Raw genomic sequence first — 27,910 nt, 5'->3', positions numbered from 1 at the left:
ATCGGTTATATTTAATTAAACCTATATTATTATTAATAATACGCCGTAGGCCGAAAGCCTTCGGTATATTTATTTAGTCCTTTATATAATAAACCGTGCCGAAGCTAGATTAAAAATATACGCTATTATATCGTAAAACTTATTTTATATACTCGACGTTATTATATTAATTCTTATTTATTAATTTAATAACCTTTATTTTAAAGTTTAAAGAGATTATCTCGGTTTAAGTAATTCTTTAATCTTTATTATTAGCTTATATAGCGGTAATTAACCGGTTTATAAAAGCTACTTTATAATAACTTTCGCCGTATCTTTTTTTATAATAAGTGTTATTAAATCGTAACGAGTTTATAATAAATTAAGTATTAATTATTTTATTAATTATTTTTATTTTTTTTTTAAAGTTTTTATAATATAAAATTAAGTATTTAATTATTTCTCGCTTTTTATTATAATTATATAACGGCGTCGAGACGTTTAAAACTTAATAAATAAATAAAAATAATTTAAACTTTATTTTTTTAATACGTATTTATATTAAGACTAACGTTTTATATTTAAATATATCTTTATAACGACGGCACGCTTTTTAGTTTAACGGTAACTCCGTAATTAGTTCGCGGCGGCTACGTATAAGAGTAACGATATAGAATTAGTTTTATTCCTATTTTTTTAAGCGCTTATTCGACCATTTAACCGCTTAATTATTATTTAATTAATATTAATTAAGCGTCGTTTAATTATAAAGTTATAAAAACTTTATTAATAATTTTTTAAGGTTTTTTTTTTTCTCCTCTTACGTTTCGTTCGTTATTAATAATTTTTACCGTTTTTATATAGGCGTTACGTAAGAGCTATAATTTCTTAGTAACCTCCGTACGTATTTCGAAGCCAGCCGCCTTCGTATTTAAATAAAGGTTAAGGGGAGGAACTACCGCTTTAATTTTTAAGTAATATTAAAGGGTTACTTTATATACCCTTATAATAACTTAGAGACAAAAGTTTTAAACTATTATAAAACTAAGGGCTAGCTTTTTCTTAATATTGGCCACTTTATACTAGGCCGACGCTCCGTATACTAATACGTTACGTATTATTTTCGTATAAAGCTCTTTCGCTTTTCGTACTAAATATCTTTACGTTAACGCTACGAGCCTAATAAGAGCTAATATTTAAGTTATTATTTTCGCTTTAATTTTTAAAATATAGTCCTTTTATTATAATTTTTAATAGAGCTATACGCCGAGGAATCTCGCCGAGGTTACTAGCGATATAGCGGCGTTTCCTAGGCGTACCTATAACGTATAAGCTTTTCGCGTTTTAATAAAGTGGATAAGCTCGTTCTTTTTAAGTTCGAACTTTATTTTTTTCGTACATACTTAGTAGTTATAAGTCTCTTATACTTTTTTTAAATTACGGTAATTTATAGCGTAGTTTAGTTTTATAATAATAAAATTCGTATTATTTATAAACCCGATAATAATAAGCCGCTTATAATCTTTTAATTCTTCGTATAAAGTAGCGATATAAAGAATAAAAAGAATTAATAATAACGGAAAGCTTTACGAAATATTAACGCGGAGTTAGATCTTTTTTAATAATTTACCGTTAAAATAAAAGTAGATTTATTTATTCGTAATAAAGTTTTCGATTTATTAATAAACTTAATTTAATAGTCTTTTTTTATAAAATATAACGATTAATTTTTTATAATTAATTATATTAAAAATACCTTTAATATTAAACTAAAAAAAGGAAGTAACGCCTTTCTATTACTACGTTATATAGATAACGTCGATAATTAGTCGAATAGCTAGCTCGGTAGACCGCTACGTCTAGTTCTTTATCTAGCTTTTCGATAAAAGCGAGCACTTTTCGGCTATTCTGGTAATTCGCCGGTTTATAGCCGTTTTTATTACCTTTTTAATTATATTAAGTAGTGAAATAAGTTTTTATTTATTAAATATTTATTTTTTAGTTATTATTTTATTTAGCTTTAGGATTATAATAACCTTTACCGTACGAAAACATTTAAAGAAGTAAGTAAGTCGAAAGCTCGTAATCGCTAAGCCGGCTAACGTCTAGAAAAAGGGTTCCTTATACGCTTTAAAAAAGCTAATAAATAAAAAGTCTTCCTTTAAAACCTTTTAAGGTTTCGTTTATTTAATAATATATTTTATCTCTTTAACTATTACCTCTATTTCGATAAAAGTAAGCCTAGGGGCGTAGTTCGTTACGTTATTTAGGTCCGTAAGGTCGGCTTCTAAGTTAGGGAAGAACCTCTCCGAAAAGAGCGTAACTTTCTCTTCGTAGCTTCGTGCCTTAATAACAGCTCTTTCGCTACGTCTTAATTCTAGGATACCCGTTATTTGTAATAGCGTTTAGCTTTATAGCCGGGCCTATTATTCGAGCGATTAAAATGTTTTAAAGTCGTGGGAGGCAGCGGCGACTACGTAGCGCTAGCTCCTCGTTTCGCCTTTTAAACAATTCTTTTTAAGTCCGTTTTTAATTCGGTATATTAATTCTAAATATATTACGAGGGTACCGCAAGGTAAGCTCGGTATCGTTATTTCGTTATAATTTATACTTCTTAGATTTCCGATAATTATTAAAGCGTACCTTTATTAATATAAGGGGTTTTTTTTAACGTTATTATATTAATAATCTTTTATAAAATACTTATAAGGTTATTAATAGTTTAATCTAGCTCTTTCGAGCTTATTAACTTAATAATATCGGTTAAACGTACTCCGTCTTCCGCTTATACTAGCCCCTTATTTAATATCGTCTAGTTTTATCCCTCTACTTTCGTTTTATTACCTCGTAACGAATTAATTTCTAATTCGATATAAATAATTTACGCCTTATAATTAAAACCTTTTAAACTAAGGTCTCTTTTATATAAAATTATCGTTCCTCGTATCACCTAGGCTAGATTTAACGTAAACTCTTTTTATCCGTAGCGTCGTCTCGTAATTTCTTTATAAACTAAAGCACCCCTCTACGGACCACCCTTTCACGAACCACCGCGTTTCGCTCTATAAACGCGTTAAACCCTTAAATAATAATATAGATTTCTTTTATTACCTTTACTTCTTAATTATATATATTATTATTATTTTATTTGTTTTTTTTTAGTTATTTCTCTATATTATCGTTTAATACTTAAAGATACGCGCAGGCTGCGATACGTAACGTAAAGCTCGGACTAGGTGTTCGCGAAGCTGTCCGTAGATAAGATACTAACCGATCCTACGTCATCCGGCGCCTAGCCGGTATACCGACGCGATAAAAGCTAAATAAAAACTAGCAGGTATTATTACTATTTTTTAAGACCTAATTAGTGAATTAAGTTATCGGCTAGGCTAAACTAGGCTTCGCGCTAACGCTCGTTAAATTTAAATATATAGCCTAACGGATATTAAACGCTTTCGAGGCGTCTTATACGTTAAGGTAACGTTAATATACCCGATTTTTAATTAGAAACGAGTTCGTTAAAACCATTAGGTCTAAAATAATTAATTATAGCCGCGTTAATAAAGCAATTATCGCTAATATTAACGTTTTTTCGACAGATTTAATACCTCGGAGCTGGCTAATATCCTTTTTAAACGCTTCTATAATACTAACGAAATAGGCATCGGCTAAGACGTTAGCGGTGACCACTAGGTGGTTACCGAAGCTACTAGCTATCTAGCCTTTAAAAAAGACGTCGAGAAAAGGGAATGGATTACTGCCCTAAAGTGTGTGGGCTGTAATAGGGTAGCCCTCCCGCCGCTGGTTATTTTCAAAGGGGCCGACGTTTAAAGCCAATGGTTTCCAGACTAAGATGGCCATCTTTAAGATGACTAGCGGTTCAAAGTATCGCCTAAAGGGTAAACTAATAATCCTATAATATTAAATTAAATTTAGAATATCTTTATTCCTTATATTCGGTCTCGTTACGGTAATAAATAAATCGTCTTAATTTATAACGGCTATAATTTATATATAAACGAAGATTTTTTATAGCTTTATTTTATTAATAAAATATAGCTCGTTTTTTATAAGCTATATTATAATTATATCGTATAAGTTTTAAATATAAGGGTTTTTAAGCTATTAAAGAAAAAGCTAAAGATCCTTTTAAAAATATATTTAAACGCGGTCTTTAAACTTAAGCTTATTAAATTAAATATATTAAAAGTATACCGCTAGGCTAGGATTAACGTTTTAACTCCTTTAACGATTTAAAATGCTTAAAAAATAGCTAAGATTTATCCACGGGATCGATCGAAACCTTTATTATCGAAATATGTTATCCTAAAGGATAAGAGTATCGCCCAACTACGTCTAAAGCTACCCCTGGTAATTAATAAAGAATTAACGCCCGATTTCGTCGCCGAATTAACCCTAATACTTATTAAAACACCTTTTAATAGTTAGGTATTAAAAAATAATAATCGAAAATTAGCCGTTATAAACCTTACTTTTAACTTCCTTTTTTAAAAACTCTTTACTCGTAAAACTAATAAAGCTTTTAATAAATAAATTAATAAAATCGCGAACTTCGAAGCTTAAATTAATTATTTTTAAGCTAAACTTAATAAAAAAACTATTAAAATACGTTAAAAAGTAAGAATCGTACCGGGATAGCGATTTATTCGTATAATTAATATATAACGGGCTAAGCGGAGGCTAAAAGGTAGGGTTATATTTAAGAACGAATCTACCGACGTTAAGGTGCTAAGTAGACCGCAGAACAATATAGAGGGAATAAAAAATAATAGAACGGAAACAAAGGATTATATTATTATTAAGAATACTAGAAAATAGCATGTCCTGATTAATTTTAGCTATAGAAATAACTTTAAATTAAAATGGTATGTTTAGTAAGTTTTCTAGTCCGCGAAGGGGTAGTCCGTGGAGGGGTGCTTTAGCTTATAGTATAGCTAGCTCTAGGTTTTATCGATCCGTAAAAATAAAAAAGTTATCTACTCCGTACGATTTCTTACCGTACATATTTTAGAGCGGATAATATATATTAAAATCTCCGACGAGCAAATATCGCCCGGGTACGAGGTCGCATCGAGGTCGCTTAAAAAGCTCCGCTACCGGGAAGTTTCTTAAATCGGCGAATATATAAACTATATAATAAAACGGCCACTTTTTTCCGTCGGTATTATAACGGCAGCTTAATCGGGGCCTACTTTAATTTTTAATTTAATAATATCGAATTATTTATATATATAAATAGCCGCTCGGCCTTCGCCGTAAATTACTTAATACTTAACTATTTTTAAATAATACGCGGCCTAAGTATAAAAACTCGTTTATACTTTTTATAATATTAATATATTATACTTCTTTTAATTAATTAATATAAATATTATTATTACTTTTAATACTATAATATTTTAATATATTACTCGTAAGTTTATAATTATAAAATTATAATAATATCTTATACTAATCGGAAAGCGGCGGTACCGCGCCGGCTTTACGAGCGTATCTCTCTACCTTAGCTACTCGTTATCGAATCGAATCGCGGGCGGCCTTTCTTCCGCGAAATTATTATATACCTTTCTTTATCGCTAATAAGAAATATCGCCGGTGATAATAAACGCCCTATTTTTACCGAGCTATCGCCGGTACTACGGACTTCGAACTAGCGAAACCGGTAAGTATAAGCTTTTCTTACGCGTTTTCTCTACTAGATCGCTATAGGGCAGCCGCAATCTTACGCCGTATATTTTTTACCGTAATTAACCTAACGTTTCTTACCTCGTAGTCCTTTTTAAGAATACTTTTAATCTTTTTTAAAATATATTATTATAAAATAATAACCGTATCGTTACTATTTTTAATAATATTTAGTTATATAATTATAACCGTAATAACGGTAATATTATTAAATATAAAAGCTAGCGTTATACGGTTCGTAATTAAAAATCTCGGAGTTTTATATTAAGCCGTTATTATATAAATCCTTCGTAATTTAGACGGAGCTTATATATAAAATAAGGGATACGTAATACGCCTCGAGACTTTTTAGCAAGCTACGCTTATACTTCGAAATTTTTTTCGGATTATATTTATTTATAAATAAACTATATAATAACGCGGCTTCGTCGTAAATATCTCGTAGTTTCTTTATTAAAATCTTTTTCGTAATAATTATTAATTTTTTACGAATAAATTACGCGTTATTTTTAAAAACGTTTAAAACTTATTTATTATTTTTTATATATTTTTTCGCCTCGTTTTTAAAAATAAAAATAATATTACCGCTAAATAACTTCCTCGTTATAATAGCCTCGCTATACCCGATTATTATATTTATACTCTATATAATATTTCTTAGCCTCTTTTTTTATATATCGCTTAATTAATTTATATTTTTAATTATTACTTTATAGGTTCGATAAGTTAAAATAATAACTTTTAATTATTAAGTAACGAGGTTACTACTATATAATAGCGCGGTTATAACTTAAGCTTAAAACTTAATTTATATAGCTTTAAAATCTTATATAACTTAAGTAATAATTTCTCCGATTATTTTTCGTAGTTCTCCGCGGGTTACCGGCGCGTTATTATTATCGTTAAGATACGGTTATAATTCGGTCGTTTCGGTATAAAGTTCCCTAATTATTTAAAAAATCTCTTTATAAATTTTTTTAAAGGCTATTAAATTAGTAATTAATCTCTTTAAATATTTAATCGCTTTTTCGATACTTCTTTTCGATCTATTATTATTACTAGGACGGGTTTAAAGCGTTTAAGGTCTTTAATTATACGCCGCGACGTTATTACGCGGGTAGTATTAATTCTATACGAATTCGGCGCGACCGGCGTTAATAATTATCGGATCATTTATCGGATTATTTATACTATAGCGCCTTAACTACGTCCCCTTAATAAAAGTTCGCTTAAATTAATTCGACCTCGTAGATTTAAATAATAAAGTTTATTTTCGATTATTTAATAGTTCGATTAAGTTATTAATAATTTCTCCTCATTCTTTAGTACTCTCTCTTATCCGGCTAATTAAACCTATACTCGTTTATATATACGAGTATATTTAAGCGTTTTCCGTTTTTAATAAAGTCGTAATATAATATCGATAGCGTGAATATATAACTCTAGTATGTTTTTAAAGTTAGGTAGTTCCGGTTAAAAAAGGAAAGTTCTAGCTAGCTTTACGCGTTCGGGGACTTAGAGGTCGATCTTTAGTTACTAAGCTTTCTTAAGGTCTTTTAATTCTTTTTTATTTACGACCTACCTCTCGATGTCCTACGTGGGCTTATTATAAAAGAAGTATTACCGGTACTGCTTTTTAACATTGTTTACGCGTTACGTTTATTTCGTTTTAATGCTTTTTAATAAGACTCGGATTTCCTTTTTATTTCTTTATTCTTTATATCGATACTAACCGGCTTTAAGTATTTCTCGTCGTTGTTTCAGCGCTTTAATTTCGAGATCCGGCGGTAAGGACTCTTAAACTTATTTAGAGACTATCTTTTTTCGAGCCCGTGAATTACGCGTTATCTCGATATAAGTAAATAGGTTAATTAAAGCGTTTTTTATTAGTTCGTTTAAAAAAGCGTTTTATATATTAAATTCGATGTTTTCGTTAATATACGTATTATTAAACGTAGCTTATTTAAGATTATAGCGTAGCGCTTAATTTCGTATAGTGCTAAGGGCTTTTTTTATTTAATTTTAATATAAATAATAAAGTAATATTAAATTAAGACTTATTATTTATAACGTTAATATTCTTTTTTCGAAAAGCTTTTAATATAATAGATTTTTTATTCTTTATATTAAAGCTTTATTATTTTAAGTTATTGCGAAGCTTATAATATCGAATAATTTTATTTCTTATACGAAAAACCGGCCGCTTTAATTACGCTTTTTTTTATTAAAAGGCTATACACTTAACCGGGCCCGCGTTCTTAACTTAGAAGACCCGCCGGATAGTCGTTAAGCTTAAAGTATTAAAGGCGTTGTTATAAAAGGCTATATAAATAATTATATTAATAAAATTAAATATTAATTTACGCGTTATAATAAATTAAAAGATCGTATTAAACAATATATTAGGAATAATTCCGAAATTATTATAATAATTAATATTTATAGCTTCGGGTTATTATTTATTCCTTTATAGTATATAAATTTTATAGCTATAAAAAACATGTTTTAGCCGGTTTTTAAATAGCGTATTATTATAAGTCGAATATTTTCGTAATATAACGCTTTCGAGCGACCACGATTAGTAGTTTTACGGGTTAAAATATTATCGAGTAATTAAAACTTATTTAATATATAGTTATTATTTTTATTCGAATTAATTAAGTATTTAAAAATAAATAAATCTTTTTAAGATTTATTTAATAATTTACGTATTTCGTTATTTATAAGTTTATTAAGTCGTGCTCTTATATATATTAAAGCTTAATATATACTAAAGAAATTAATACGTTAACGTTTATTTACGAAAACACCGTTATTATAAGCGATATTAAAGATTAAAAGAGTAAAAATATTATTAAAATTTATAACTAGTTTATTATTAATACTTAAAAAATGGAGTTTAAAAAGAGGTATTAAAGTAACGTTATATTATTACGAAATTATTAATAATTAAAAGTATTTATTTATAATTTATATATTTTAAAAATTTCTTTATTATTATTTATATTAATATAACGGTTATTAACGTTAATATAAAGCTATTTATATTAATAATAATATTTTTAAAATATACTTTATAACTTAATCCGGTATATTTTATATATATATAATAAAAAGTCTATTACGGCTACTCGGTTAACTTATTTAAAGACGGCTTTTTATAACCCGTTTATAATATCGCGATAAAAGCTATTCTATTAATTAAAGCTATATAGCTAATTAAGGAATGGGACGAGTCTTATATTTTCTATTTCCGTAAAATTCTTACTATATTAATCTTAGTTTTATTAGCCTATGCCGGCTTTAGAAAACAGACTTCTTATAGTTGCTTTCGGAGTGTTGTATGCTGCGTCGCCGTTAAAGACTTCGGGCCTTTCGAAACTCGGTTCTATTATTCTCGGTGAATGAACTTATTTAAAAAACCTTGGTGAGGGCCCTATAAAACGGGTCGAGAACGAGTTGGCGCCATCCTTAGGACGTAAAGCTTTACTGGTGAGCGACCAGCTAGGGCTTGGTAGCCTGGAATGCGTACTCCTGGCTCACTCTTATAAGCCGGCTAGGTGGAAAGAGAGTAACAGGAAGGGGATTACTCGAACTTGCCGATAGGGCAAGTGGGGCACAAGTTGAGCGGCTACGCCTATCCAATCAGCCCGTGCCTCATGAAGTGGGGCTATATACTCAGTACACAGGAGCAACCACCATCCACTGTATTACCTCGCTGTTATGCCATCATAAAATGGGATCCCACGCTTGCCAAATTTGGGCCCCAGAACAGCGCTTTCTCTTTTTAACATGTAACGGCGCCTACTCCGCCGCCCTCGTGCTATATCTGCCTAGTCCAATGAGCCGCGAGGCTGAAGCGGTCTTCTGTGCCGTAACGGCGTAGTGATGTATTTCATGCGAGATCAGTGGTGTTCCTGCGGATGCTCTCCTCCAAACTCGTCCAACCATCCTGAATATCCACAAAGTATTCTACCTCAGAATAAGTAAGAGGGGTTTCCCACAATCAGCTTCGAAAACTTGCTCTTTGTAACTCCAACTTCGGAACGGGGCGCTCAAATGGAAACAACATGGATATATTGCATAACTTACGAGCAGGCAAAACCCCCAGTAAGCACCCTAACCACTTAGTCTTCCTACCACATAAGCAGCCACCCAAATTGACTACCGATAAGCGAAGCCCCCTAACCCCCTTTTCGCATATAAGTCAGCATCCAACCCCCTCATTAGAAATTAGAGGATACTGCCAAAATCGTCACTTCTCGTGCTTTCTAGCCATGCCTATCCTAACCCCCGAATCCGCCATTTAACGTGCCATTTTAGCCGTACAAGCTGGCGAGTCGGAACGTACAGCATCTAAAAGACTCAAGGTACCCCGAGCCACCTTGCGGAACAGAATCAGGGGCAGACCGACCCGGACCGAGTCTAAAGAGTCCGCCAAGACCCTCTCTTCCGCCCAGGGGGAATATATTAAAACCTAGGCTATCCGACAGGTGCAGCTAGGCCTTACACTAAAGCATAACGTGTTCCGGCTATTCGTCGCCCGGCTACTCAAGATAGACCAGCGCGCCCTACTCCTTGGAATCCACTAGGTAAGGAGATTTATCGCCCGTTACCCTAAGTTGAAAACTATACTAGCCACGACGATAGATTTCCGACGCGTTTATTATATACTCGAAGAGAATATCTAGCTTTTTTTTCTTTATTTTAAAGTGAGATTTTATTAAAAATATTCTCGCTTAATTTATTTATAATATAAATAAAATTAATAATATTATAAATTTATATAATAGTTATTATATAATTAAATTAATTAAATTAACTAAGATTTTTATTTAAAATATTACTTATTATAAATAAATAACCGTTATAAAATTTATAAATATAAATAATACTATTTTTATTAAAACAGGAGGAACTGAGGTTTTCTATACTACTCTAAAAGGGGTGCCACGTGCCTGCGCGCACGAACCCCTTTTTTATTTTATAAAGAGGGGCATACGATGCCCCTCGCAGCTCGCACTAAAGATAGACATGAATAATAATAGTTTTTAAATTACGGGGATAACTTTTATAATTTATAAATATATTCTTAAAACTAATTATTCGTTTATTTATTTAAAAGATAAATTAATAATAAAGTAATATTAATATAATTACGAAATATTTATTTATTATAAATAAAACTAGAAAATTTAAAGTAATAATAATTATTTATTTTAAACGATTATAATAATTATATATAAAATTACTTTATAATAAAATATATAATTAATAAAATTCTATTATTATATTTAAATATAGCACTAGGCTTAAAAGTTAGCTTTTAAACTTTAAATTATAATTAATAAGTAGCGAGCTATTAATATTTACTTATAAGATATTTTTAAACTTTTAAACTCTTAGTTACGTAAATAAAAATAAGGCCGCGGTTAAAAAATAATCTCTTTAAGCTTTAAATAACTTAGTAATTAATAAATATTTATTTAAAAAGTATTTACACTTATTAATTCTTATTATATATATTAATTTAAAACTTTAATTTATAATAAAAACATTTAACTTAAAAGTATTTATATTAGGTTATTATTTTATAAGTTAAAAAAAAAGCTTAATATTTTAAACGTTTAATTAATTAAATTAAAATAAGAAAAAAATAGTTTATAAGTCGAATTAAATAAAATACGTAAACTTTAAACTTATCGAGTAATTAAAACTTAATCGTGCCTTTATTATAATATAAAATATAATAATAATTAAAAATAAAATAATAAGTTAATAATATAACCTTTAAAATAAATCGAAAAAAATAAAGCGATTTAAATTATTAATTTAAATTTAAAATACGATTTTAATATTACTAGCTATTATTATTATTAATAGTACGCCGTAGGCCGAAGGCCTTCGGTATATTTACCTAGTCCCTCGTATAATAAACCGTGCCGAAGCTGGATTAAAAATACACGCTACCGATATCGAAAAATCTACCTTACGTGCTCGACGTTACCGTGCTGGTTCTTACTTACCAGCCTAGTAACCCTTACTTTAGGGCCTGAAGAGATTATCCGGGTTTAGGTGGTCCCCTAATCTCTATTACTAGCTTATATAGCGGTAATTAACCGGTCTATAAGAGCTACTTTACGATTACCCTTATTATATTTTTTTTATAGTAAGCGCCGCTAGATCACGGCGAGTTCGTAGTGGATTAAGTATTAGTTATTTAATTAGTTACTTTTACTTTTCCTCGAAGTTTTTATAATATAGAATTAAGTGTTTAATTATTTCTTACCTTTTATTATAATTATATAGCGGCGTTAAGACGTCTAAAACCTGGTAAGTAAATAGGAACGACCTAAGTCCTATTCTTCCGGTACGTGTTTATATTAAGACCGACGCTTCGTGCTTAAATACATCGTTATAACGACGGTACCTTCCCTAGTTTAGCGGCGACTTTATAGCTAGTTCGCGGCGGCCTCGCGTAAGAGTAACGGCGTAGAACTATTTTTATTCCTATTTCTTTTTAAACGCTTATTTAACCGTTTAACCGCTTAATTAATATTTAATTCACGCTAATTAAGCGTCGCTTAATTATAAAATCTTAAGGGTTTCGTTAATAGCCTTTTAAAGTCTCTTTTATTTTTTCCTCCTTACGCTACGTTCTTTATTAATAATTTCTATTACTTTTATATAGGCTCTACGTAGGTGTAACGAACGCTATCTAGGTTTTAAAAGAAACCTAGTAAGACGTACTAAGGTTTATATTAGTAATATGAGAGAGTATTTAAACGTGCGATAAAAGTTGTTTTTATTAATATAATAGGTAATAATTTATAAAAACGAAAGTAATTAAGGTATATAGGTTTAAATTTATAATAATTTTATTAAAACTGTTTATTTTATTAATAAATTAAAATTAATATTTAAATTAATTATTAAAATAAAAAATATTTATATAAAATATATAAGGGAATGTTTATTATTATATATTTAATCCTTTTTTTAATTTATTATAGTTTAGTAATTTTTTTTAATCGTATTTAATATTATTTAATAGTTTTTTTTAATTACGCTCTATATTACTTAGTAATTTTTTTAATTATGCTCGGTGTTATTTAATGGTTTCTCTTGATTACGCTTTACGTTACTTAGTAATTTCGCTTGATCGTTTATCGTGTTACGTAACTTATTAACGGTCGCCGTTATTTTATAAGCGTATTCGCTTTATCGCCGGGCGCGGTGGTGGGATTGCTCGTTATTAAGGAAAACCTGGCTTTGTATTAGTATAGTTAGCGGTGCGGTCCGTAGTTATGATATCGTAGCCTGTTTAGGGTATAATAGTTCCGTGCCGGTAAGTAAGGTTTTTTTAGCTGTATAATTAGGTCGGGTTATAATACTATCCTCCTTTTTTTAATTATTTTATCTTTAAAGTGTTGACTTTATAAATACCCCTAGCTATCCGCTTACCGTGATTTATAATAGGTTCTTTTTTTTTTATCGCTTTTATTATAATATGTATTTATTATGAATAGTCGCGTCGAAAAATTTCGAATTAAACTTAATCGTTTTTCTACCGTTCGTTATACGGATTTTATTAAAGCCTTTTTTAAATTTAGTTTTAAAGTTATGCTTTATAGTCGCTATTTTATAAAAAAGTGGTTTTATATAATAATAAAAGGCGTTAATAAGTATAAAGAGTATATTTATATTAATTATACGTGTAATAATACCGGGGTTTTATTATTTTTTTTACGGCGTATATAAGATAAGTACGACCGCCTGTTTCGAGAAGAGTTCGCTATAAAGGCTTATTTCTTAGAGCTTTAACGCTAAATTAACGATGCCGTTACTTGCTTTATTCGTTTTTATAAATAGAAAGAGATGGCTTACACCTAGAGGGTTAAGTTAATATAGCGTGATTTGCGCTCTTTAAACGAGTTAAAGGAGTAGGAGCGTCGGGAGTTTAAGGCTGTTATGGCCGTTTAAACTTAAAAAGGTTTTGGTATTATTAATTAGAATGCGACCGATTTTTTTTAAGCCGATTTTCGAAGTTATTATTTAAACGTCCGTAGCTTTTTAGTAGTATTCGTTAAGTGTTTTTTAAGCTTTTAGGTGTTATTTTTTAGTAGGTAGCTTTTTTATTAGACGAGGTATTAGAAGCTTCGTTTTTTTTTTCTTTTATTAATAATTCCGTTAATTTCGTATTCGTGCTAATCTGTTTCGACTTTTAATTATATATCGATTAAGGTTTCCTCGGCCGCTAGTTCGAGTAATAAAATATAAAATATAGGGTGTATCCGTATTGTTTTAAGTAGCGATAGTTGGTAGTTAGTTTTTAAAATGACTTTTACGATTTTAAATGGTCTGATCTTTTTAAAGTTTAGTTTATTATTTAGTCGCTTGGTTTTGATGTTTCGTCGTAGGAGGTAAACTTTTTTTCTTTTTTTAAAAGTTGGTCTTTTTAACCTTGTCCGGTCGGCGTATCCCTTTATTTATTATTAGAGGAAGGTAAGGTTTTATTGTAGTATAATTTAGAGTTTTTTTAGTTTTTTGACTTGTATGGTCGCGATTAGTACTAGCTTTTTTTTTAGGGGTTTTTTAATGATTTTTAAGTTATACCCGTAGTTCGCTCGGAATGGTGAGATGCGCGTAGCTTCGTTATTTACGTTGTTATAGGCGAATTAAGTTATAAGTAATAGTTATATTTAATTATTTTATTTATAATTAATATAATAGCGTAGGTATTATTTTAAGGTTTAGTTTATCCGCTCGGTTTGTTTATTCGTTTAGGGGTGGTAAGCCGTGAATAGTTTATACTTAACTCTAAGTTATGCTATAAGTAATTTTTAAAATTTAGCGGTAAATAGTTTATTTCTATCGGAGATAATTATTTCGAGTAGTTCGTGCTAGTTAACGATTATTTAAAGGAATATATATATTAGGTCGTTAATATCGCTAGATTTTTTATACGGTAAGAAATAGGTGTATTTCGTGAGTTTATCCGTAATTATTAAAATATTATCGTAATCGATTTTAATTAGAGGTTTTTTTAATAGGGGTAGCTTAATAACGAAATTAAGTGTAATAGCTTTCTATGCTTTGTCTGGTGGTAGGATCGGCTGTAGCTCTCCGTACGGCCCGTATCGGGTGGCTTTTATTTTACTGTAGAGGTTATATTTACCGATTATTTTAACCACGATTAGCTTGAGGCTTCTATAGTTAAATTATTTAGTAATCTTTTTTTAAGTTTTAAATATTTTTTGGTGTTTATGTATAAGGTACTCGTAGAATTTTTAGATAAAGTTTTTGCGGTATTGCTTAGGGATATAGATTTTATTTTAATAAAAGGCGAGACCGTTACGGTTTTCGAGATAATTTTTAAAGTAATTTATAAGGTTAGAGGTTTAATTAAGTTATCGGAACTTAGTAACTTAATCGTTATTATATTAGACGTGGTTTATAGCGTTTAGTTATTTTAACGGTATGAGGTTGCCGTTTTGGTTGTAAGTAAGGATGGTCCGCGTTTCGGGCGGGACTTTCTCCTGGTGGTCCGGTCGTCGGCTTAGTGCGTCGACGCGACCGTTCTTGTTATTTCTTCGGTAGATAATAGTGAGGTTAAATCCTGATAAGAATTTAAATTATTATATTTATTATTTGTTTAGTTCTTTTATAATAATAAATGTTATAAGGTTTTTATAATCGGTATAGACTTTAACCGGCTTTATTATTCCGCTAAAATAATATCTTTATTTTTTATAAGCTTTAATAATAATTATTAGTTTTTTATTATAAATTTAATAATTAAGCTCTAATTTGTTAAGTTTTTTTAAAAAGAATATAACCGGGTATATTTTCCCGTTATTATTTCGTTAATTAAGCTATCCTCCGATCGTATAATTCGATACGTCGGTTTCGATTTTAAAGGGTTTAAATAAGTTTATTATATAAAATATTAATTCGTTAAGGATTTATTCCTTAATATTATAAAAGGCTTTATTTTTTTTCTCTATTTATTAAAATAGTTCGTTTTTTTTATTAGGTTCGTTAGGGGTGTTATTATTTTATTAAATCCGGGAACGAAAATCCGGTAATAGTTAACTAGTTTTAAAAAAGATCTAACTTCCGTAGCGTTTATAGGCGTAAGTTACTTTTTAATTACTAAAATTTTCGAAGGTTTTATTCGAATTTCGCTCGGGGATATTACGTATTTTACGAAGGTGACGGATCGTTAGTAGAATTCGTTCTTTTTTAAGTTAATTAGTAGGTTAGCGTTTTATAGCTTTTAAAGTATTAATTTTACGTGCTTTCGGTACTGCTCGTCGTTCTCGGAATAAATAAGGATATTATCGAGGTATATTATGACGAACTTATCGAGGTATTCTTATAAAATATAGTTAATTATAAATTAAAAGTTAGTTAATATATTAATTAAATTAAACGGCATAATTTAGTATTTAAAATAATTATATTTAGTTTAGAACGCGGTTTTTTATTTTTTTCCTTTTTTAATTCGGATTAAGTTATACGCGTTAAAGAGGTCGAGTATTATAAAGATTGTAATATATAATAACTTATCCTATAAATCGCTAATTAAAAATAAAAAGTACCGGTTTTTAATAATAATTTCGTTAAGTTTCTAATAATTGATATATATACGTTACTTAGGTTTCTCGTTTTTATTTTTTTTAAGGACGAAGAGGATAGGGAAGCCTACTAGTAATATAGATAGTTATATAACTCCTTTCTCGAGATTTTCTATAATATACTCTTTTAAAGCTTGTTTGTACTCCTGGTTAAATTTATATATAAATATAAATAGGGGTTCCTTTTTATTTTTAAAGGGTATTTCATAATTTTATTATATATAAGGTGGTAAGCCTGCTTCTAGTTTTTTATTAAAAAGTATTTCGAATTATCGATACTTTTTTAATATATTTATTATAACGTTCAGCTTAGGCTCCTTAATAATAATATATACTTTAAAGACTTTAAATTTATTAAAAGGTCGCTTCTTAAACCGCTATTTATTAATTAAACCTCTTTTTAATATATCTTATTAAAATTAGCCTGTTTTTTAATTAATTTTAAAATTATTTACCTATAATTAAAGTATCCTTAAAATTATATCGTATCTTGCGACGTCCGTAATATTATACGTAATTCGTTTATAGCGTCCTCTAATATTAATTAAAAGGTTCGCGACTTCCTTTCGTACTTCTCTATCGTTATACGTTATAAGTCCTTTATTAACAGTTTTAAATCGGTATAAAACGTTTTTTTTCTATTATTTAAGTTTAAGGCGGTTAATAATTCGTAATAAAATATAGTTTTTTTATATTCCGCTATTAAGTAGCGTTCTAATATAAGCTCTTTTTACACTTAGTATTAATATAATATACTTATAAATAACTCGATTATTTATTATTTAATATAAAGACCTATCTTAGTCCGCCTATTATCGTCCTTTTATAATAAGCGGCGTTTATTTCCCAGGCGCTACGTCTATAGGTTATTAACGATATTCTGCGATCGATCCTCGTATCGTTACTATTATTCTCTCCGTTCTTTATAAGGCGTTTTTCGGTATACCGATAAGGGTGTTTCTATATTCTTCCTTATACAAAATACTATCCCTAATACTTAAAGTTCGGGTTCTTTTAATAATTCGAAAGTTTATTAAATTCGTAATAATTTATAAACGCTTTATAAATTTTTTAATATATTAAAGGGGTTCTTTTATTAAATACATACTTATACATCTTAAAAATATTAAGCGCTTTTTTTTAAACGTCTATAGGCTCGCAATTTTTCCCAGGCGTGCTCGAAATATTAATCCTTAAAACACTCCTTCTAATCTTATCCTTTTAAATAATACTGTCGTAATTATTATAAATCTTTTTATACTAATAAGTACGCGCGCTCGTCCGTCTAAGATTAACGTTCGGATTTTTCTAATAATATAATCCGGGTATAGTTACGTGATAAGTCGCTTACTAATCTTTTAAAGAAATTATTTATACTCGAGCTTCTTCGCGAAGTGTTTCGTATAAGCGTTATATATATACGAAATTTATAAAAACGTGAAATATTTTTCGTATATAAAAAAGATTTATAAATCGTTCTTTACTATATAATTACCGTAAATTCTTTAATTAAAACCGGCCGTAATAAATACTTAGCGTAAATATTTCGAATCGAGATAAAAAATACTAGGAATAATTAATTACTTATCGGTTTTAAAGTTTCTAAGTTTAGCGATCTCGTTTACTAACTCGTTTATTAATATACTTATTAAATATTCGTAATTTATTAATTATTTTAACTAACTTATAATATTATTTATCGAATCGCTATTTTCGTTATAAAGGAGGGGTTATTCCTTTCGCATTATCGCGACGCTTCGGCTATGGTCCTCCTTGCCTTTCAAGGCTTTAAGGAACTATCCAATATTTTCCTTATCCGCCAAGTAAGAAGTATACCTATTATTATAACAAGCTATTTAAAATAAACTAGCGTATTTAATAATAGCGTTATTATTTTTAATAGTTATTATAAAGGCGTTTTTTACTTTAATAACGTTAACGTGTTATTTTTTTAAAACTTATTAAAAATCTTTTTTTAATACTTAATATTTTTAAACATAATATCTTAATTTTTAATAATTATAATAAATATTATATAATTTCTTATCCTATTTATTATATTTAATAATATTAAAATTTATAAATTTATTATAATAATTATACGCCGTAATATTCTTAAACGGTATATAATTATATTATTATAATCGCTTTATATTAATTTAAGTTCGATTAATTTATTACTAAGGTCCGCCCTGTTCTTCGCGGCGTCGCTCGTATATATAAGCATTAATTTTAATAATAAGTTCTATATATAAAAAGAAATTATTAAGGGCGTTAAGCCGGTTAAATTCGTTTTTAATATCGTTTTTTAATCTTTAATAATATATTATAATTTTTATAACTTCGGTATAATTTAATTAAGCTATAATATATTAGAACTCGGCTATATAAAAAGCGGCTAATCCTTTTTATTTAAAGGTTTTAAATTCCTTTTCCGCTTATCGCTTTTCGTCGAGGTTTTAGAAAAATAACTTAAAAGCTTATTCGAAGCCGTCGTAACTTTTAAAAATACGTTATGCCTCTATGCAGCATAGCTTAACTTATTAATTATTTTTTACGAGTTCGTTTAAATAAGGTTCGAACTAAGCGAGTACCTTATTTTTAAAAAACGAGATGATGTAAATAACTCGTTAAATAATATTTTAGAACGTTTTTTTATAAAACCGTTAATAAGTTTTAATTTAAATAAAAAAGCTTTAAAAGTTTTCGCTCGTCCCGTTAAAAAAGGTTAATATACTAATCTTTATACCTTTTTTTAATATAATAAAGGTTTAAATAATATTAATAACGGTACAAAAGAGACGTACTTCTTTATATAGCTTGTTAATATTATAAGGTATTTATTTTAAGGTGCCCTTAATTAAGAGCTCGTTACGCTCTTTTTCGAGCTTAATATAATAATATTAATAATTAGCGTTCTTTTATTCGAGTTTTTTAATTCGTTTAATTAATATTTATTATATAAGTTTATTATTATTATTATCGTTATTAACGTTTATAATAAAGTCCCGTTAAGAAGTATTAAGGGTAGTAATAAGAGTTTTTCTTTATTAAATAATATTATTAAGATTAAATATAAATATAGTTCTTATAATATTATTATTTAAAAGTTTAAGTAATAATTTATAAGAATAAAAGTAATTAAAATATAATAAACGTTATTTAAGTTTTAAAAAAAACTTAATAAAACGTATTAAAGTTTATATTAATAATATAAAAAAGTATTTAAACGTATAATAAAAGTTATTTTTATTAATATAATAAGTAATAATTTATAAAAACGAAAGTAATTAAAATATATAAGTTTAAAAGTATTTATAATAGTTTTATTAAAATTATTTATTTTATTAATAAATTAAAATTAATATTTAAATTAATTATTAAAATAAAAAGTATTTATATAAAATATATAAAAAAACGTTTATTATTATATATTTAATCCCTTTTTTTAATTTATTATAGTTTAATAATCTCTTTTAATTATATTCGATATTATTTAATAGTTTTTTTTAATTACGCTTTATATTATTTAATAATCTTTTTTAATTATACTCGGTATTACTTAGTGGTTTCTCTTAATCACGCTCTACGTTACTTAATGATCTCGCCTAATCGTTTACCGTGCCACGTGACTTATTAACGGTCGCCGTTACTTTATAAGCGTATTCGCCTCATCGCCGGGCGCGGTGGTGGGATTACTCGTTATTAAAGAAAACCTAGCTTCGTATTAGTATAGCTAGCGGTGCGGTCCGTAGCTGTGGTATCGTAGCCTGTTCGGGGCATGGTAGTTCCGTGCCGGTAAGTGGGGTCCTTTTGGCCGCATGGTTAGGTCGGGTTGTAATAGTAGGAGCTATAGCTTCCCGATAGCTTTCGTACATACCTCGAAACTAGCTGCCCTCGTATTTAAATAGAGGTCGAGAGGAGGAACCGCCGCTTTAGTCTCTAAGTAATATTAAGGGGTCGCCTTATATACCCCTGTCACGGTCCGGAGATAAGAGCTCTAAACTATTATAAAGCTACGGACTAGCCTTTTTTTTATATCGGCTACTTTATACCAAGCCGACGCTCCGTATACGAGTACGTTACGTATTACCTTCGTATAGAGCTCTTTCGCTTTTCGTACCGAATATCCCCACGTTAATACTATAAGCTTAATAAGAGCTAATATTTAAGTTATTATTTTCGCTTTAATTTTAAAAATATAATCTTTTTATTATAGTTTTTAATAAAGTTATACGCCGAGGAATTTCGTAAAGCTTACCGGCGAAATAATAACGTTCCTAAGTCGTACTTATAGCGTATAAGCTTTTTACGCTCGAATAAAATAAATAAGCTCGTTTTTTTTAAGTTCGAACTCTTTTTTTTTCGTACATACCTAATAATTATAAGTTTCTTAAACTCTTTTTAAATTACGGTAATTCGTAACGTAGTCCGGCTTTATAATAATAAAGTTTATATCGTTTATAAAGCCGATAATAATAAGCTGTTCGTATACTTTTAATTCTTTATATAAAATAATAATATAAAGAATAAAAAGGATCGGTAATAACGAGGAGCTTTACGAAATATTAATATAAAGCTAGATTTTCTTTAATAACTTATTATTAAAATAAAAACGGACCGATTTATTTATAATAAAGCTTTCGATTTATTAATAAATTTAATCCGGTAGTCCTTTTTTACGGAATATAGTGATTAATTTCCGGTAGTTTACCGTATTAAAAGCGCCTTTAATATCGAGCTAGAGGAGGGAAGCGATACCTTTTTATTTTTATATTATACGAATAATGTCGGTAATTAATCGAATAATAAGCTCGGTAGATCGTTACGTTCGGTTCTTTATTTAACCTTCGAATAAAAGCGAGCACTTTTCGGCTATATTAATAATTCGCCGGTTTATAGCTGTCTCTATTACCTTCCCGATCGTACTAAATAATGGAATAAGTCTCCATTTACCGGGTATCTACTTTTCGGATACCGTCTTATTTGGCTTAGGGATTACGATAACCTTTGCCGTACGGAAACGTTTAGGGAAGTAAGCAAGCTAAAAGCTCGCGGTCGCTAAACTAGCTAACGTCTAGAAAAAGGGTTCCCCGTATGCTTTAAAGAAGCCGGTAAATAAAAGGTCCTCCCCTGGAGCTTTCTAAGGTCCCGTTTATTTAATAATATCTTTTATTTCCTTAGCCATTACCTTTATTTCGACCGAAGGAAGGCTAGGGGCGTAACTCGTTACGTTATTTAGGTCCGTAAGGTCGGCCTCTAGGTTAGGGAAGAACCTCTCCGAAAGGAGCGTAGCTTTCTCGTCGTGGCTTCGCGCCTCGATAGCAGCTCCCTCGTGACGTCTTAATTCTGGGATACCGGCTATCTGTGGTGGCGTCCAGCTCCGTAGTCGGGCCCATCGTTCGAGCGACCAGAGTGTCTTAGAGTCGTGAGAGGTAGCGGCGACTACGTAGCGCCAGCTTTTCGTTTTCGCCCTTTAAACGATTCTCTCTAGGTTCGTTTTCGATTCGGTGTATTGATTCCAAGTGTATTGCGAGGGCACCGTGAGATAGGCTCGGTATCGTTGTTTCGTTTATTACTAGCTATATTAAAATTAAAATTCGTTAAAGTTAAAACTTTTCGATTTCTTTTTAAATAGTTATTAATAAAATAAACTTAAACTATAATATGGTTTAGTATTAAGTTTAGGTGGCTGCTTATGTGGTAGGACGGCGAAGTGGTTAGGGTGCTTAGCCCAAGATTCCCGCAGAAGAGCTCTGCCAGCATCCCAGATGTGGAGGGATGCCCTTGGTTCACCGAGTCCAAGCTGGCGCCGAAGGTCATGTTTGGCAGCACGGTATTCAGGACAAACCCAGGTTTCCTCTCGCGCACAGACTTCCAGGCCTTCTTCTCGGAGAGCGTCTTGCTCGCTGCGTAGACTGGAAACCCTCGCTCGAGCTCATAGGGAGGATCGCGGTACGCAATGGCCACACTCTCATCTTTCCACGTGTCCATAGTGACGGTGCATGGTGTATTGGACTTGGGGACCAAAGCCGCCGCCGACGAGGAAGTTAACACGAAGCGCTTGACCCTGGGCTCGGAAGCCGCGGCCTTAAACGCGTTAGTCGTACTGGTAACAGTTCCTGGTATCACTTCGTGCCGACTCGGGTTCATGCTGGAGTTGGCGACCTTGTGAAGGACCGCCGAGACTCCTTTGCGTATGACATATATTTTAGCTCTTCTCCTCTTCATCTATCATTGATCATGTGGAGACATGTTGTATCAAGTACGCACCTTTGACAACTTCATCGTATGCCCCCTATATTTCCATATTTGGGACTGTGACAAACTCAAAATTCCCATGGCCACACCTGGTTTCGAACAGAGTACCAAGCCATTGATGGTTTCAGCGGGTCGCGGACGGTCCCACGTACTCTATAGCCGGCGCGGAGGAATTGGTCGGCAATGTTGGATGCAATGAAGCCGTTCACCCCGGTGATAAGGACTGTTGAACCCCGAGGGATCACGGGGGTGGTCAATGAGGGACATGGCTGGCAAACAGAGGTTCCCAAATCTCGAACAGACAAAGACAACGGGGCAGAACGGGGTGCTGGGGTTGAACGGATTGCGCCGGGCTTTTGTAGCTGCCTACTATCGAAGTACGCATCTGGAGAAGAGACTCTGTATGTAAGCCATTGTACCCCGAAACATCTCTTGGCACATACGACCCGTACATTGGGTTGGCCTGCTTAGAAGTGCATTATGAGATAAGCACTTCCAGATTCTATAGCAGTGATCCACTAAACCCCGTCCCTTTACCTACCCCGGAAGCTCCAGTCCTGTCAGGAAATAGTATACGCGCTATATAATCCGGGAAATCCAGACACTTCCTATCCGGAACTCATTGTACCGCAATATGTGGTTGGACTGCCAAATAATCTCTCTTAAATCAGACTGGTTACCAAGCTCATAGTTTGCAACAGAACCACTGAGCAAAGGAGGTAGCCATGGCGGACAACGTCAAACCTTTCCTTGATAGCAACAAGTGACCCTCAAGTAGTTGACCCTCAGTCGTCTCCCGGATTCTGTCTTTTCGAGGCAGTGGACGATGCGTTTAAAAATGGAGTCCCATCTCCTGCCATTACACGGCACTAACCGGTCCCTGTAACACAGGTTTAAGCAGCGCCAACCGTGTGGACCACACCACTCGGATAAATGGTTTGGAATCTAATAAATCTATATTTGCCCCGGCCGTTATTGCTCCTATTCAAGATTGGTTGAGTGAAGGCTGGTTGTTTTGGTGGTGAAATCAGCTAGTCCGGAGTCTCCTCAAAGTCCCCTCCTGGGGGTAGCTCCTATTCGCCAGACAAGGTTATGGTACATTTGGTTTCATGTTCGTCGGGAAACCGAGATTGGTATCGCCTTGCGTTCGTTGGCACGAAAGCTACTAAGTGCAGGAAATGTGTGGCAAACTCTTCGCAGATTCGAACTCAGCAAAAGAGTAGGAATTGAAATTACCCCGTCTGATTGACCTATAGATGTAGTCGCAATACCAGGGAATAGCAGGTATTATCTTCTTCAATTCTTCTTAATCGGTGACGGGCGGACTACCATGGCACTTCGACCAAGGTGGAAAGCCTCAAGGCACCAAGAAGTGCAATGGCGATTCAAAAAAAGTACGAGGAAGCGACACGTACTTGACGGCCAAAGATCGATCAATGAGAACCGGCAGTGCTCAATCTTACTTGCTGTGCTACTCCGTACAGGCTTTTACTATTGCAAGAACATCAATTCAGGCATCGCACGCGTGGCTCATCCGAGCAAGTGTAACCTACACACTTTAATTTAGGCACTTGACCAAATGGGACTCACGTGATTTCGTGTACCTTTGGCGAGACAACCGATTTCTTTGTCCAATTGATTCCACCACATCCATTACAATCCTTTCAAACTTACGACCGTCCTCGTGGAAATCAAACCACAATGGCACGCCAAAAGAAACCAGTCAAGAGCATCGTGAAGGCGGAAGAGCGCGCATACAAAGGCGACAACGAGTCCCAGGATTCGCAGCTCGTCATCGATCAAATGCATGCTCTACACGGCATTGGCCAGGTATGTCGGTTTTGGTGGAGCTGAGATGATCGGTTCTAGGATTACGTACAGAGAGTACTGACAAGGATTGGTGCAGCTCAGTTCGTCACCAATGCGCTCAGCCGTTCCCGTCAGTGGACACCACGGTACGTTTGCAATTCGTCTGCGCATCAACTTCACAAACATCTCAGGAAATTTTATCATCAGCGCTGACTGGGAAATCAGACCGACACCACCAGAATCTGGTAAGCCCCCGCCGTTGTGCGCCCAGAGGTTTAGAGACCTTTGGCGACTTGGCATCAGCATATCCTATCCCTGCTAGCTGCCAGTCTAATCCAAGCAACGATGTCACTGATACCGGACTTTTTTTAAGCAGCGAACCACGCCCACAGCAAACGCGCCAAACGTATCCACGTCGCGTCCGCAACCACCACCATCAGCCAATCGTACCATCGTGATCGCGACAGAGGCACCCCTTTCTTCGGAACGACGACATCCCGCAACAACCGAGCAGTGCCAATCCAAACCTGCGATCAGTTCCAGAACTATTGCGGGTGGCCATGCCTCACTACCGACGCTGCGACCCAAGTCGGCACTGAGGAAGAACATGGAGGACGACAGTCAGTCACCCACGCAGTCCAATGAGGGCCGAAGCTATGAACAATATCGAGAGATCCGCGGAGACAACCTCGCTTCTTCTCAACTGAAGCCCACAGATTCCGGCGACCGCTACGATACACAACGATCCCACCCCGACAGCGACCACGAGCATGGCACGCTACACGAAGACGAGACGGGCGCCGTGGATTTCGACCTGGGTCAATTCGGACCAGCCACGGACAGTATTGCGAACAACCTAAATGATGCCGAGACCGATTCCGGCTCTGAAGACGAACATGACCGCTATTCTTCGGTCGCTCCCGTAACCCAGCCACGACGGAGCTCCGGTTTTCTGCCACCTCCATTCGTTCGCAACTCCTCCACTGGAATGCCACCTCCAGAGACACCAGCACTGGCAACAAGACTCTTCCATGCTGGTGGTACCGCCGAACCATTGATGCCGAGTTCGCAGCTCTTTGCCAATACCCAGTTCACCTCGGCTGTGAAGAAGATTGCATCTCCAACGTCTTCAAGACCTTCCCCAGAACTCAACGCGAACACCATCTCGCCGAATCCACAATTACTATCCTCTCCTTTGCGCGAACGCGGGCTCCGCACTTCTCAATTGCAGGCGGTTGGAACATCCAGTCCATATGTACCCCCACCGTCATCCGGACTTGCACCCGACACCCAAGACCCGTACGACGCTCCCGAGTCGCCACATGCCAAGCCTCAGAGAACCAGATCTGTGCCGGAGCCCATTCGGGACTACATTTCTTCGCGGAGCTCGCCTGCCGAGCGTCAAACCTCGGTAGAGATTCTCGACGAGTCCGGTGCCGCAAACTCTGACTCTGACACGGTTCAGGAGCGACGTAAACGTCAGCGCCGAGCGAAGCGCAAAAAAGAGGAGGCGACACGGTCCCTAAGGTCTATACCAATATCTCACCCTTCTTCCAGGTCTGAGGAACTGGTTGAGGTGCCATCCACAAATCGAAGGAAGCTCGGATCTCGCTCGGCTGATCAGATAACATATGGAAATAACGAGGAGGGTCAGGAGACAGTCGCAGATTCTCAGGATGCCGGTACTAAGAGTACGGAAGCCGCCCAAGATACGGCGTCACGCCGGAAGGGGAAATTGAACGCCGCACCTCAAGAGACTGGCATCTCATCTTCTGATATACCTCTTCTCCCAAGGGTGAATTCTGTCAACTTCCCTGGCAGCCGTGACCTCATTCCAGAAACGAGCCCTGCTGGTACAGCAGCAGCCGAGCCCAAGGGTCCGAGCCCACCAATCCTATCCAACGTGTCGACCGAGGCCGCATCCACACCGAAGTTGCCTCCGCCGAAGAGACTGAAAAGATCCGAGGTTGAAGAGTCCGACGAGATTGTTATGAGCGACCCTGGCGACCAAATCAAACCCATGGGCTCTTCTCCTCCAATGCCCAGCACGGCCCCGGTTCCTACCTCTCAGCCCTCGCGCCGTTCTGGCCGGCTTCCAGAAGTCGCGACGCCACAGCCACTTCTGTCGTCCAGTGCGCCGAACTTGGCCGATCCCGGCACCAGATCTTCCACGTTAACAGCACTCAGTGCGACACCTAATGTTTCGTCGAGTACGACTCCAAACACCGAAGACGGCGAGGGGCCTCCAAAAGACAATTATTCGTCACCGGCCGCAGCTAAGATTCATCGCCAGTCTCGGCCACGGTCAACCATGAAGACTTACAGCCCGGCGCGCCAACGCGGTCAACGTGACCGTGCCAGAAAGGAGCCTAGCAGACTTACTCGCCAGTCATCGGTATCTACTGATGAGCTTGCTCGACCCTCGCCATCGGCAGCCTCTGTTGCTGGTCAGACACGGGGCTCGAGGTCTTTCAGGGCTGTCAAAGACCCAAGCCTGCAAATCCCGTCTGGTATTTTCAGCGGCATGATTTTTGTGACAACCATTGGCTCATCCGACAATGACAAGAAGAAGAAGACCGAGGCCCAGAAGAGAGAAAGAGGCGGAAAAGGAGGAAAAGAAAGAAAGGGTGGAAGCTCTCATACGGAAAGGCGGTGGTCGAATCCTGAACGCTGGGTTCCATGACCTGTTTGAGGAGAAATCATCCGTTGTCCCCGAAGCTTCGTCGAGGATGCTGGCAAGCAGTCTAAGCCTGACTTCAGAAGCAGCCAATGCCGGGTTTACTGCTTTGATCACGGACAACTGCTCGCGTAAGGCGAAGTATATGCAAGCACTTGCCCTGGGTCTGCCGTGCTTGTCCTGGAACTGGGTGTCAGCGTGCGATGCCAAGGGCTCGGTTGTGGACTGGCTGCCCTATATGCTCTGTGCTGGGCCGAGTACTGTCCTCGACGGCGCATTCAAGTCGCGCGATCTGCCAGGGTACGATGCATCTTCTGCAGAGCTGTCAGTGACCATTAGTCAGCGACCAAAGCTTCTTGGCGAGATGAGTGTTCTCCTCGTGGTGAAGAAGACCAAGACTCAGAAGCACGAAAAACGGTGCACGTTCTACGCCTTCCTTGCCCATGTTCTAGGAGCAAATCTCGAGCGTGTCAATACGCCCACGGAGGCTGGGGATCTATTACGAGAAAGAGAGCAAGCTGGAAGCCCATTCGACTGGATCTATCCCGACGGCGACGACACCATATTCAACGTATTGACTGTCGGTCCACCCGCGCAAGTCGGTAATACCAAGAAAAGGAAAAGGCAGAGTACAACGAACAGCGGCTCGTTTGGACCGCCGCTCCGTAGCATGCCTAGGATCCTTACAGATGAGTTGATCGTTCAAAGTCTTATTCTGGGACGGCTCGTTGAGGGAGGTGAGATGCTGTAGCACTTGCATTTGAGATGGCGTCGGATGGTTGTATAGATATAAGGGTCACAGAAAGGACTTTGTATGACATTGCATGGTTGGTTGGTT

General features: G+C 34.3%; 2 protein-coding genes across 2 annotated transcripts; one reads left to right on the top strand and one right to left on the bottom strand.

Annotated features, from left to right (window-relative positions):
- Positions 1-21,980: 21,980 nt before the first annotated feature.
- PG994_008904 (uncharacterized protein) lies at positions 21,981-22,951 on the bottom strand (the record flags this gene model as incomplete). The annotated part of the gene is made up of 2 exons (XM_066860313.1): positions 21,981-22,556; positions 22,739-22,951. Coding segments are annotated over 2 exons (789 nt in total), but the record flags the coding sequence as incomplete, so codon positions are not given.
- Positions 22,952-24,287: 1,336 nt separating this feature from the next.
- Positions 24,288-27,823, top strand: PG994_008903 (uncharacterized protein; the record flags this gene model as incomplete). Its single annotated transcript, XM_066860312.1, has 5 exons — positions 24,288-24,416; positions 24,493-24,541; positions 24,621-24,640; positions 24,772-26,995; positions 27,045-27,823. The coding sequence occupies 5 exons, from the start codon at positions 24,288-24,290 to the stop codon at positions 27,821-27,823; spliced, it is 3,201 nt and encodes a 1,066-aa protein (XP_066713901.1).
- Between the last annotated feature and the right edge of the window lie 87 nt (positions 27,824-27,910).

This window comes from Apiospora phragmitis (genome assembly GCF_038363925.1).
Source record: "Apiospora phragmitis strain CBS 135458 chromosome Unknown utg000008l:1.0-3514335.0:1.0-3519231.0, whole genome shotgun sequence".
Taxonomy (NCBI): Eukaryota; Fungi; Ascomycota; class Sordariomycetes; order Amphisphaeriales; family Apiosporaceae; genus Apiospora; species Apiospora phragmitis.
This window is presented reverse-complemented; position numbering and strand designations above follow the sequence as displayed.